This window comes from Montipora capricornis, chromosome 1 (genome assembly GCF_036669925.1).
Source record: "Montipora capricornis isolate CH-2021 chromosome 1, ASM3666992v2, whole genome shotgun sequence".
NCBI classification, from domain to species: Eukaryota; Metazoa; Cnidaria; class Anthozoa; order Scleractinia; family Acroporidae; genus Montipora; species Montipora capricornis.
Window position 1 is genome coordinate 46,837,993 of NC_090883.1, and position 13,740 is coordinate 46,851,732.

Genomic DNA, 13,740 nt, shown 5'->3' on the forward strand with positions numbered 1-13,740 from the left:
TTTTCGAGATTCCACACAAACAACAAGGACTTTAAGATCTTCGACGCCGGCTGGCCACGTCGACGAAAATGCCAAATACGTTGCTTTAGGTAAGATTTTGGGAAAATCCGAAAACGGATCCTTGAATCCAAAAACGGATTTTGCGCCTTTTTGTCGAAATCCAAAAACAGATCATAAATCCAAAGTGTCCACACTCGAGGAGGATACTTCGGATTAAATCTAAATCCGGATTTTTGATATTCATCTCTTCACCTTTTTTTTTGGAAGGGATTTGAAAAAAAGTATTTTTGACAAGCGGTTTTCCATGCAAAAAATGATACACAACAGCTACAGTACCTGACAGCTTAGCCCAAATGTTTTTGTCGCGCCATTTTTACCGTACGATCGAAGACATGAGTAGATCGAAAATAGTTAGGTTTCCTGCAAATTTCACACCAGAAATTAAACTCAAAGTTCCTTGACAGCAATAATATTGTTAGCACCTTTCTTACAGCTAAAAAAACACGTTTTTCGTCATTTTTTTTTATCGATCGCTAAGGTATTTTTTTTCTGGTGGCATTATCATTTAACCCTGCCCCGACCACTGTTCGTTAAAGAGATTCATCAGACTCCATGAGCGACCATGTAATGGACTTTCGAGTTCAAATATTCCACAAACGATTCCACTCCATTCCACTGCCCTCCCAACCCCATCCTCCGATTTCATACCTAGATAATTTCTTCATATGCTGATTGAACTCCAAAGGGCAGTGGCTCTTCGTATTCGTCGGCTTGTGTTTCCTCTCGCGAGAAGCTCACATTATAGTACCCATGACTTGCGTTACTGTGTTGCAAAGCTGCATATGGCTTTATATCTGATGGAGGCCTGGGAGAGAGTTCCATGTAAAGTCGTTGCGTTGACGTGTGCTGGTCAAGAGAGGGATCATTGCGAGTGTTTAGGTCAGGGGCATTTGCCCTTGGAGCATCGCCAGTGGTTATTTCAGGTACTGCATTTCGTTTCCGTCTTAACAGACATACCAGCACACCGATGATGATGATCAAGAGGGCGACAAAACAAGATAAAACGATAATAATAACCTCTGTTGAGTTTCCTTCATCCGTCAAAACCCCTGCAAAGTCAATGAATAAAACCAAGAGTAAATAAAGAGATAGTCTCCCAAGCAGCTGTTCTTTGCATCGTCGCGCAACGCTCTTCACACTGACGAGGATGGTGAAGATCGACACAAAAGAACGGCTGCGTGGGAGACCAAAAAAAAGAGAGCTTTATAAAGAGGAAGTGTCATGAGCTGCGCATTGGTTTCTCTTTTCAAGTTTGAGCATCTGGCAACGTATGCACTCTCTAATTCTCCTTGTTTTTCAACGCTTTCATTAGACTGTACTATTAGAAGGATTGTATTATTAGAAGGATTGACTCTACAACACTGTATCCCAAGACAGCAATGTCATGATACCAAATGAAACACCGATTATTGCTTAACACAATGGGTTCATTATAATGGCGTAATACGTCACCATAGCAAGAGGAGATTCATTGTATCTAAAACGTCCTATAATTTGTCTTCAGTTGCTTGTACCTCGTACCTCTAAAACGAACTTGGTGACCCCATTTTTCATTGCTGGAAAGTTATTAGCAGGCTGAGCTGAAACTCTCCGCAAAGTTAAAGAAAATTCTGAGCCATCTTAAAAATTCGAGAACTTAAGGTGGCTCTACATCTGGCAGGCCACCCAGAATTACTTAAAACTTTGCAAATAGTTTTATCTCGGCCAGCTAATCACTTGATGGGGGGGAGGGGGGGGGGGGCTCACCTAATTCGTTTTAGAGATACAAGCAAGAGAAAACAAAATATAGGGTGTTTCTGAATGGATTTCCTGCTGCCATGGTAACCAATTATGTCACAATTATGAGCTTATCTTGTAAAGCAATAATTGATGTTTCATATGTACCAAAACACTTCTGTTATATGAAACGTTGTTGTTAAGCGGTCAATACTTTTTGCTTTTTACTTTTTAAGAAAGCTGAAACTAGGCTCGAATTGATTGTGCTAGTAAAAGCAGCATATTATGCTTTTAGCAGTGCTCAATTTTTGTCAAAATTATGCTAAAATTATGCTCGTTTTTCCAAATTATGCTGACGAAAAAAATTATGCTTTTTAAAAACCATTGCAAATAAGTGCAAAAATGCATTTTCTGTAATCAGAAACCGTTTATTCTTGTAAGCTATACATATCATTTCTCTGAGAGGGCTGTATACAAATGTTTTCGTTCGAATGGCTTAGCCGACGCCATTTTGTAGCCTTCCCTATGAGAGGTATTGGGACCGACATGGTTTGCTTTGGAAGTTCCGGTTCCCGTGCAACCTAGCGCGGCAGGCCCCATATCCGGGCTCAGTAAACTACCACTAAAACATCGAACAACGTCATCCTATAACTGGGATTTCGGAATCAACGTGCCTGTCAAAACTCAAAAATGATTCCACAATTATCAAAATATGCGAATTAAAAACGGGAAAATTATGCTAGTTTTCTCAAATTATGCCAAAAATTACGCTAGCACAATGTATTCGAGCCTTGCTTAAATTGGTTTGAGCCACAGGACTCAAGCAAGGACGACGACAACGGAGATGAAAACGCCACAGAAACAATATTTCTGCACCCCTCGCGCTTGCGTTTTGCCTTTTGGCACATTTATTTTCCGACCTCGTCCTGACAACAGGGAGTAACTTGGATCTATCGCAAGCATTTCACGATTACTCCGTCTTGTTCAAGTTGTACAATTCTTGGATTTCACATGACGTCACGGCCGCCATGTTGGTGTCCCCAAACAATGAAATGGCGGCCATGTTGGTGTCCCGATCCAATCCTCCGGGAATTGAAAGCTATTATTATGCTAACGTCTTCTTTTGTTTTCGTTGAAAAACATGGCTGTTGATCACGTGAGTGAAACCCAAGAATACGGGCGAACTATCCTGTAACTGCATGGGTACGAACGGTTTTAAAGAAAAATAAAAAATGAATGATTCATTGTTATATGCTTCCGCTGTGGTCAAAACCTAAAATTTGGTGATGTCACGTTGTTTTGTGGAATACGGCAAAACAATGCACGGAAATTCGTGCTGCACGTGCAGCACGATTATTTTTCCTTTTTGAACCAATAATATTCTTGCTTTGTGGCGTTCTCGTTTCTGTAGGCGTCTTCTTTGCTTAATCTTCCCGATGGAGCTTAAGTAACGGCAACGGCCATGGTAAGCGCCACAAAAAAATAGGTTTTTAAATAGACAAAAACAACTCTGCACGTCCAGTGCGAGCGCGTGCGTGGAAGAAATGTTAAACATCCAAGATCAGTATTTTTTAAGGAATAATAAACGGTCGAGATTTGGAAAGAACAGCTCGTCAGAGTTGGAGGGATGCAGAAATATAGGCTCTAGTAGGGAGAAAGCCCCATCAGCAAATTTATTGAAAGCAGTGGTGAGAGCACTCGCCTCCCACCAATGTGGCCCAGGTTCGATTCTTCGACTCGGCGTCATATGTGGGTTGAGTTTGTTGGTTCTCTACTCTGCACCGAGAGGTTTTCTCCGGGTACTCCGGTTTCCCCTCTCCTCAAAAACCAACATTTGACTTGTTGTGTTAATTGTTAATTTCACTTTACAGTGTCCCCAATTAGTGCTCCAGCGCTAAATCTACTAGACACTTAAATAAAGTTCCTTTTCCTTTTCCTTCCAAGCTTATTAGCTTTAACTTTAGACCTAAAGATATGCAAAAATCGTGATCGTCTTTGTCAGTCCTTTTTCGAAAACTAGGAACATTGGTTTTCTAAGACAGCACGACTAAAGCAACGAAACGAAAACTCAGCTGATGATAAACGTCTGAGCTGTGCGATTGAGAAGAAGAGCACAAAATTAATTTTGCCAATTTAAAGCAATAGAAGAGCAGGGACGGATGCGTGTTGACGAGACAATTCTGTCCAAGGTTCAATTCTCGGACTCGACGTCAAATGTACATCGAGTTAGTTGCTTCTGTACTCTTTTATGAAAGATTTTTTTGAACTGCGGTTGCTCTGGTTTTCCCAAAAACCGATATTTGTGGATTCTGGGGTCCAACACCTTTTCTGTGGAGGCGTAACAAATTGAAATTGCTTCGTGCGTTCGTTTCTACATTCACTAATTCATTATTTCATTCATTCATTTATTTTTGATAATGGTAATGGTTTACATACCGCAAATAACACATGCAGTCTCGCGCCGGTTTTTCTAATTCTCTGAGAAATAGACGATATACCAACACCAGAGGGTGTCCTGTCCCGCCAACTTTTCACGAAGAGTGTGTGGATTCTTTTACGTCCCACAGAGTTGAGACGTTTTGAGACGGGGTCTACAGTTAATAGTCCTTATCCGAGAAGACTTGCTCGACCAACTGAGCCAACGGTAGTTTATTTTATTCTACGTACCTTTGCAAGAGATGCCATCGCCTTCGAAGCCATCATTGCATTTACATTCAAACGATCCCTCCTTGTTGACACACGTAGCGTGATGCCCACAATTGTCTTGGTGGGCTTTGCATTCGTCGAAATCTTCGACTAAAAACAAAGAAGAGTCAGTGAACAATTACATTTCGCTACTATAAATGGAAATTAATTAATTAAGTAAAGTACAGTACAAAGAAAGAGACAATGCTTGCCAAACTCATCACAAAGGCTTTTCACTGCTGCTATTTGGGCGGAGGAGGCCAAACACACACTCCAAAGAGAAAGCCCTTAGGGACGCCAGACTACGCGCGAGTTTGAGTTCTGACAGACATTCATAGTGTGCACAGTGTACTAAAGGTTTAAAGCTGCTTACCTGAGACTTTTGAAGTGGTTACTTCGTTTTTGCCAGCCCAGCAGTGACGTGAACAAGTGATCATCACCTTCTCTCAGCCTTTCAAAACATTCCCGTTGGTCCAAGAACACTACTATCCCAAGACAGGCTGTTCTACTTTGCCTTAGACCGCTGGTCAAAGTTTCTTTCAGTTCTTATTTCAACTAAGAATCAGACGCCCATACTGTGCACAGTCTGCTAAAGGTCTAAGTGCTTACCTGCGACTTCGGAAGCGGTTACGGTAAAAGAACCGAGATTTAAACCCGGATCATTAACAAGGACTACGAGTGCGTCCTGTAAATCCTGAATTGTTCCGGCAAAGTCTGGACTTGTGAAAATCAAGAAATCCACTATAATACTCCCACTTCTGTCAAAAGAAAGTCCAAAAGAGTAGCATCAGAAAAAAACAACTACGCAGATGTTTTTGTTGTGTATCAATGCGTTTTCTTGGCCCTGAAAAGTCCCTGAAGGGAGCGGTCAATTAAGTATATATACACTGATGTATGTATGCATGCACGTATGCATGAATGCATACATGCAAAGTGTGCCACATGAAGAGTATGGTGTTTAACACGTTCGCTTTGCTCATGAGCCTTATAGGGCTATTCATAGCCGTCACTACTAGGTTGCAAGGTTGGTATTCATCTGTGGCACAATGCCTCCACATTTATCAAGCCGAATAAACAACCACTCTTCAGTAGAGAAAGGATTAAGCTCGATGCTCACTAAACGACAACTGGAGAAAAGGAGAAAACGAGAGAACAAAAAGACTACAGTTTTTGAGAAGAAACTTCCACCCCTACCAAAGACAACCTTATATAGGAGACAGAAAATGTTTATAATCAATTTGAGAAAATCAAATTAGAAAATTGTGAAAAAAACGCGTTCTATTTGTACATAACACTTCATAAGAATTGAAGATGCATGGTGGCGCCTTGGAAATTCAAAGTTTCAATAACCGATTCTTACAGTCATTTTTTTGTGACACAAACGCTTTCTTTGCAAATGATCAATGTTCACTTGGTTCAAAAGGAAGTAGTGGGAGTGGAGGGTCCCTTAAACGTTAATTAAGTGGCGGCTGTCCACATTTAAAGGTCATCTCCAATACCTGAGATCCTTGAGCCTGCATCCATAATAGTACTCGCCGACAGAAGATTTCTTTAATTCCTTGTTCACCTAAAAAAAGTCAACGACAGTCTGTTAATGAATGATGTAGTAGCTTCTTGAGAGGAAGAGGTGTAACTCTTATTTGCTTTCTTTTACCAAAAAGGTGGGCCTTCTGAACTGAGAATCAACGCTTGTGGACATCACTGAAGATGGAAACAGATTGGACCCCCACGTCAGAATTCTACACAGGCTACATTTTACCGTCAAAAGGCCAGAGAGAAAAGACTTCCGAGGGAAACAATTATATCTACTACTTACCGTTGTTTCAAAATCTTCCTTCATGTCGTAGAAATCCTCCGTGGATCTGTTCTTTAGGGGGAAATTCCACTCTCTGTTATTGATGGTCAGTGTGCCGCTAAAAGTCTCGCAAGCTTAAAAGATAAACGGACATGAGAGGAAGTTAATACTTCGGACAAAGAAGGCAAGGAAAACGTTGAGATCAATCCAAAAATGAAGTGAAATGAAAAGTGAAAAAAAATTCAGAAAATCCAGAAATAAAGGTTACTGAGTTGCACGTCCAGAGAGGTATATGTCAATAAGTGTCCACTGACGCTTCCCCTCAGTTTCCACACCCAGAAATATGCCCCTAAATTCCCATTAACACTTCACTCCACAAGTGAACACAAAAAGCTATTATAAGCCTACACCATGATAGTGTTGTTGTGCGAACAATTTATTTTGTTTTCGAAACACTTGGGTGCCAATCAGATGAGTGAAAAACACTGATCTCCAAAAAAGATTGAACCAAGCATATATTGCCCGCACTAAAGCACAACTGACAAGATCAAGGCGGCCCTCTGGTTGGAACCACCGTGAGACCTCAGCTTAAGAGTTCAAAGTGAGAGGACAGCAATGTGGCAATGTTGTCAAAACCACCTAAAGCGTTTTTCCGCATAATATCAATGGAGGTTCCGTTTTTACCCCTAACTTCACTCTATACGAAACTTGAGAGCGAAAGTGGTCCAAACAAGATGGCGTCCCGAGTTTTAGTTTTGGCAGGGTGGAAACAATTGGTTACCGGGTCCAGTCTTTCGTTGACATTGGTGGTTTATGTATGATCTCGGAGCACAGCACCCCAGCCAGATGTACTTATTTTCGCGGGAACTTCATTTCGCGAAAATAGAAAAGGCGTATTTCGCGGGACTTAAATTTAGCGATTTGGCAAAAAATTATGTTAAAAGAAACTACATTTTGCGAAAATTGTCAAAATAATGATTTGCATTAACACAGTCAGTCTCAGTTCGTTTACGTCGAAGTTATGGATACGAAGCACCGAAGATCACCTCTTGTGCAATAAGGATTACAAATCAGTTCCAACAAAGTTGTTATTGAACTGGACGACAAGGAACGGAGAAATAAGCAATAAATACAAACAGCTTTTTGTCGCGAGTTACAAGGAGCCAGATAGGAATGAGATTTGACGACTGTACCAAGGATCTTTGACAGGAACTGTATACAACAAGATTATACTGATTGAGACGATGAGAGCTCGAACAACGAAACTTAAATAGAGAAAATAGACGAGATAATCTTACTCTGATTGATGGATCACATAACAATGTATCAACTTCGCGGAGTTAATTTTCGCGTGGGTCTTTAATCTTTTAAAAATCGCGAAAACTGATGAAGTCCCGTGAAAATTAGTACGAATTTCCGCTTTCTTGGATCTTTCTACGGATGCTTGGAAGTGGACCCTCCATCCGCCATTTATCCCTTTCATTCCCACGATCAAAAGCTTCATTCTCCTAACTAGTACCATGGATTTCATTGTTGGAAAGTCGTGAGAATTTGGTGTTATATCAAGATCACACCTTTTAGGTAAAGTCTGCTTACGAGCCAAGTGGCCCATTACGCCGGAGCTTATCTCGGTTTCTGTAGAATGAAGCGACTAGGAGTATTTCTACTCCCCCCTGGATGGGATACTAGTCCAACGCAGGCCTACCCCCGGCGATAAATTCGCCGGTACCCATTGATACACCTGGGTGGAGAGAGCAACGTGAGAGTAAAGTGTCTTTACCCTCATGGTGCCCCACACCTTTTAAAGCTGATAATATTCTTCATTCTCAATACCCGTCTGATTGACATTTCATTGAAATTGTGAGGAGAATTTACGTATCCGGATCACTCAGTGGACTCAAAGGGTTACAATGTTCCTTGATCTAATTGTGACGTGACTGTCAAAAAATGTAACAACTTACGCTCGCAATTTTCATTGACATCGACTTTAAAATAACCAGGGTCTTTGCACTCGCAGTCGTATCCACCGAGGTAGTTCTGACACAAGCTGTCAACACCGCATCTCTCTTTAGAGCTACACTCATTCTTATCTGCATAACAAGAAGAAATTTCTTCCACTTTCAAAACAAAAGGAAATGATTTTTTTTTTTCAGTGGATGGGGATTGCGGGGCAGTGCTATGCATCATAGGCGAAGGGGCGCCCGAAGTCACTTCAAAATCACACTTTGTATACTTGTCATTCTTCGAATAGACCATCGTGTCTTCCACGATTCATTTCTTTGTTGCTTATGTCTCCAAAACAACTTAAGATAAAACAATTAATGAATTCCGTGTTGGCGATACCCAGAAAATTAAAGGTCTTCGCAAGTGGAAACAGCTTGGACTCGACCTGAATTATCCCTGAGATGACTAAAATCTAATTTCCTGTACGCCCCTGCCTTATAATGAGCACAATTACGTCTCGTTCAAATTGGCTCACTTAATTTCCGTTGGCTGTTGCAAAATGTAAAAAAATGAGACAGAAAATGAAATATCCACGCAACTAAACATTTAAATTTACGTTAAGAATTTATTTAAAATCGTGCCTAAATGTGGCTAAGGTTAGTTATTTCCAAATTGGCGCTACGCGCCTCGCATTCATCGAAGGTTATCGTAATTAGCCAGTATCAAGAATACCATAATACTCTTTGTTTGTCCCTCCAAAATTTTGCATAAGCATTGTTTTTTTTTTTTTTTTTACTTCTTAAATAACAACATTTACTTACACCGGAATACAATAATACATTACATTACATAACATACATGTATTCAGTAAGCTACAAACAAAAAAGGAAAAAGTCATTACTGCGATTTCTTAACTAAATTATTAATCTATTCCGTTTAAGATTTATAAGGTACTAAAACTAAAGAAGATAGAAAACTAGGAAATCTTTCTATTTTTGGGAGTACTTCCTTTGTTTTGCAAGACCATATGTAATCTCTGGCAACAAGGAAGTAAAAGCAGGTGTTTCAATAACTTCTGAAATAGCCGTCCATGATAGCCCATTGAAGGCGGCAGTTTGACAAGTTTATAATAGCATTTTTAGTGAAAATCAAGGCCAACTAGCCGGCGGTGTGCGGCAACGCAGGCGGCGGTATACCGCCGGTAACCGGCTTCTATTGAAACCCCTGGTAAAAGTATTGCTTTATGTTAGAGATAGGGTGTCCGATCTCAGGCCAATTATTATATCGGGAGTGAAAATGTTGGATTTTAGTTTTATTTGGTTTTCGGCTAACCATTTTATAAAGCCCCGCCAAAAACAAGACGTCTCACTACACGACCAAAATAAATGAAAAAGAGACTCCATTTCCGTTGTACAAAAGGTACAAATATCGTTTTCTCTAATGCCTATTTTATTTAGAAAATCATTTGTCGTTAAACGCCTATGAAGTAGTTTAAACTGAAAAATAATAAGCATAAGAATTGTTTCCAGTTTCTCTTGGAACCATTGTAAGTCCCAACAAAAAACAAAAACAAATATCCACCACTAGCCGCCGACACTGAGGTGAATAGTTGTTTAAGTATATACTAAAACATGCAGTGAGATAACATAACACAAAAAGATGATTTTAAGTTATTTAATCCTGCCAAGATTACAACATTTTCGGGCGCAAATTCCGCGCGAATTGCTCGCGGAGTTGAATAGTTAACAACTATTCACCGAAGTGGAGGTGGCTATTTACTGAGCCGCGAAGAGGCGAGGTAAATATCCAACGCTAGCCACCAACACTGAGGTGAATAGTTGTTTTAGTATATACTAAAACAGTGAGATAAAATACACCATAAAAAATTAATTTGGATGTTTTCTTCACTTGTCACGGATGCAAATCGGGACACCATTTTTACCTCAGTTGCTCGGAGGTAAATAACACAGGATATCCGGAGTTTGAATAGCGAATCAGAGCACGCGTTCAACGCTATCCACTGTTTTAGCATATACATGTACTAACAAAGGTTATAGTTCACCACTAAATTTTCTCCGATTCTTATTGGTTTAAATTGATCACGTGACGCGATAGTGTTCGTCCGCGGAGAGACACTATCAGCCCATAGTGCCCGTCCATAGAAAATACCCGGATGGATAGTAGTCGTCCGCTGAAAATACCTCTGTAAACAAGCGGCCTTATGGAAAATAAACAATCGAAATTGTGTTAAGAGGGTTTTTGTTTGTTTTCTTTTTCAAATTTTATATTGGCTGACACGGCTTTCGTCTAATAAAGTTGAAAATAATTCAACATGATTTTTGAGCTGGCGCGCGGAAGACAATTTAGTAGTGAACAATAAAGACAATAGAGTGTTTATGTCTCGGAACTATCGGTCTGATAGTTGCCCCTTGGAAATTTGATGTTCTTAAAACTAGCATATTTGGCCTCGAAGCTTCGCTTCTCGGGCAAATATTTGTTTTAAGAACATCAAATTTCCGCGGGGCAACTATCAGCCGAGTTTGAATAGCGAATCAGCGCACGCGTTCAACACTATCCACTGTTTTAGTATATACTAATTGTTAATTTAACTTATTTATTATGACAGTTCAGTAAGGCAGTTGAACTGCTAACATTTTCTAGCTGTGAAGGTCCTGTTACCTGAGCAAGTGACGGCGTTGCCAACTCTTTCAAAGCCTCGTTTACAAGGAGGAAGCGTTGTGGGAGGAATGGTGGGAGGATCTAAGGAACTGAAGATGTACTGCACCAATACAGAAAGTGTTTCATTTCCTAGACTCTCCAGTGTTGTTCCTCTGTACCTGGCTACCTCAACCAGGTGATAACTTCTGAGCTTGGCCCTTCCCTGCTCTGTCCAACTGAAAAAAAAAGAAACATTCTGGACAGGAACGCTAAGAACTGCATCGATGACGGCGAAAACACTTCTGTCCTTAACAGCTGACAAAGTGAGTCCTTTGGATGCAACAAGGTCTGTAAGCCGAGAATTGCTGTAAGCATACTTGGCGTCAATGAACGGTCGAATGGACTCAAAGAACATCGCTTGGTATTGTACCAAGTTCAGGTCAAGTACAGCTGAAGTTGTTGTTTGCAAAAGACTTGACAATCGACCGCGATCCAAATCAAGTGGTAAGGAGGCCTTTAAGTACGACTCACGGATTATTGGTTGCACCAAAAGAGGCCATTGTGACGGTATAGTCAGGTTGAATTCGTAACGAGAGGAATTTAACTCCTGCGGCAAAACATAAGGATCAAACGTTATCACCATATTCAGTTGTAGAAGGGAATTCCAAAGTATGTCCACAATGTCACAGTTGACAAAGCATATCTTGGAAGCGTTTACACCGAACAGATCAGACGCGTGGTTTACCAAACTGGAGCGATAGGTACTCTCATACTGAGCGTATAAGTTTTCGGGAAGACCCAAAAGCTGCATTGTTATTTCTCGAAATGATTTTTGGCTTGTCATGTTCTGAGTAGTTTGTGAGGTCAAATCCGCGACATTGTTAAGACTCACCGCCCCCAAAATGGGCCAATCGGCTAACGAAGCATTTACAGCCCATGCAATCTTGGGCCATGGTAACTTGAATAGGTCTTCAAACAGTAACAACAAACTCGCAGAGTCGTTAACATAGAGGCCAAATTTGGTGGTCCATTCTTCAACAGTTATGGAAGATGCCGCAGCTACCGCTGATACCTTTGTACACGATGTGTCGTTGTTGTATCCCAGTAAAGATACAATAATGTCGAAGGGCTTTTTCTGAAACAAACTGTCTTTAGACAAACCACAAAGACTAGGAAGTTCCTCAAAGGTGTAGTTGCTTAACACATCAATTGCCATAGAGCTGAAATTATACAAAATAACTACTTCGTCCTTTGTAACGTTTACTCTGTGTTCAATGAATGCCAAAACTGTTTCATCATTCAACGACGACACTGCTACTCCGATTTCAGATGCATCCTGACTCACAGGCTTTTCTCTAAGGGCCATTTTTCCTTTCAAAAGTCTAGTTACCGCACCATTCCATTTGTCTCTCAGCTGAGCAAGTGTGAAATTTTGAAGACCATCGGGAGTTGCTTGCATCAGTTTTGCAAAATCGTGCAGCGAGACGCCCAGCTTATGTTGACCACTGCGAATTATCTCTGCTTTTACATACGGTATCATTTCTGGCCACTCGGTTGGCGAAAGCTTTTCAATATCAACGGGTTTCACATCCAAGGAAACAGCTATCGAATTAAGAGATACGTTAAATTTCTCAACAAGGTAGTATCTGATCAGGAGTCTAAACACTTCAATTGGAGAAAGAGCCCGATAGCCTGGTTCTGTTTTTGAACTCAAGTGAATGAGCTCCTCTTCAGTGGTTTCAAAAAGTTTGTAAAGAATATCCAGAGTAGGACCACGATTTTCCTGTAATTTCGAAAGAAGTTTGTTGTTGTTATCTGCCTGTAGTTGAACCGACTCGTTGAATATTTGAAAAAGTGTTGTTGATTGGTAGTTTCCAGAGGTACCTAGTCCGTTGTATGAGTCTTCATTTAGAACGTACAATACTGTCCAATCCTCAGCTTTTAAATCAAAGGCCCACACGTTTAGTCGCCAAGGAAGACTTGTTGTGTCATCCACGAGAATCACATATGATTCGTTGGAATTGGTAAAGAGGCTAAACTCTGTCTGCAACAAAGACATGTTCTTTACGCGAGCTGCAAGGTAAAATCTCGTGCTTTTGCAGTTGGCAGGGATCCCTTTATATCCAACTAATTCAGCTGTAATGTTGAAAAATGTTCTGCCCTTGATAGCAGACGTATTTAAAGCGCAATAAAGTGGTAGCTGACCAATACGCAACGATCCAAGGATGAAAATTCCGTCTTCACTGAAGCCGTAAAGGCGTTTGAGCTCATTTGAGTTGTAACCACTTGCCTCTAACCCCAAGGAGAGCACCGTAGAGTTCAGGTAGTCTTCCTTAGAGACAGAATTTTGAGATAAATACAAGTCTATTGGATCAGTCTCAAACCTCCTTTTGTTTTCTCTAGCTTCCCGGATTTCAGCCCTTATGAGATCTTTCAATTTGGAGATGGAAGGTTCGACCAATGAGATGCCCAGTAGCTGAAGCATGTCCTCGATCGACATTTGAAGATTGGCAGCCTCGGATTTTAATACGGAGTCAATGATGGCAGAGATAACATTCAACCATTCTTGCCTTGGCAAATTGAAGAGTTCATCTTTGGAAACTTGCATTGTGCCAACAATATCATTTAAATTTAACCCAAAGTAAGAAATCGTCGCATTCACGAAGCTTTCAAATAACCACGGGGCTGAAGCATTGATAAGTGAGGCCTCCAGCGCTTTAGTCAAATTGGCAACGTCATTCAACGTCAAATTGAAATTCTTTTCCAGAAGATCTCGGATGAACAAACGATGAGCTTCTGTTCTGCGGATCAGTGTGCCGTTTGCTCGCGTTCTAAAAACAAGCTCTACTGCTTCATTTACAGTATCATTCTCCAACGATTCC

The 13,740-nt window shown here is 40.7% G+C and overlaps 1 protein-coding gene across 1 annotated transcript in view; it reads right to left on the bottom strand.

Moving 5' to 3' along the window:
- Positions 1-281: 281 nt before the first annotated feature.
- LOC138015595 (uncharacterized) overlaps positions 282-13,740 on the bottom strand; it is a 14,553-nt gene continuing 1,094 nt past the window's right edge. Inside the window, exons 1-7 of the mRNA XM_068862680.1 lie at positions 10,880-13,740; positions 8,218-8,346; positions 6,278-6,390; positions 5,961-6,028; positions 5,071-5,219; positions 4,444-4,566; positions 282-1,109 (exon numbers count right to left, since the gene is read on the bottom strand). The exon at positions 10,880-13,740 is cut by the window's right edge and continues 1,094 nt beyond it. Of these exons, the coding sequence (XP_068718781.1) occupies positions 709-1,109; positions 4,444-4,566; positions 5,071-5,219; positions 5,961-6,028; positions 6,278-6,390; positions 8,218-8,346; positions 10,880-13,740 (3,844 nt within the window). The 3' untranslated portion in view covers positions 282-708. The remainder of the gene's footprint in view (positions 1,110-4,443; positions 4,567-5,070; positions 5,220-5,960; positions 6,029-6,277; positions 6,391-8,217; positions 8,347-10,879) is intronic.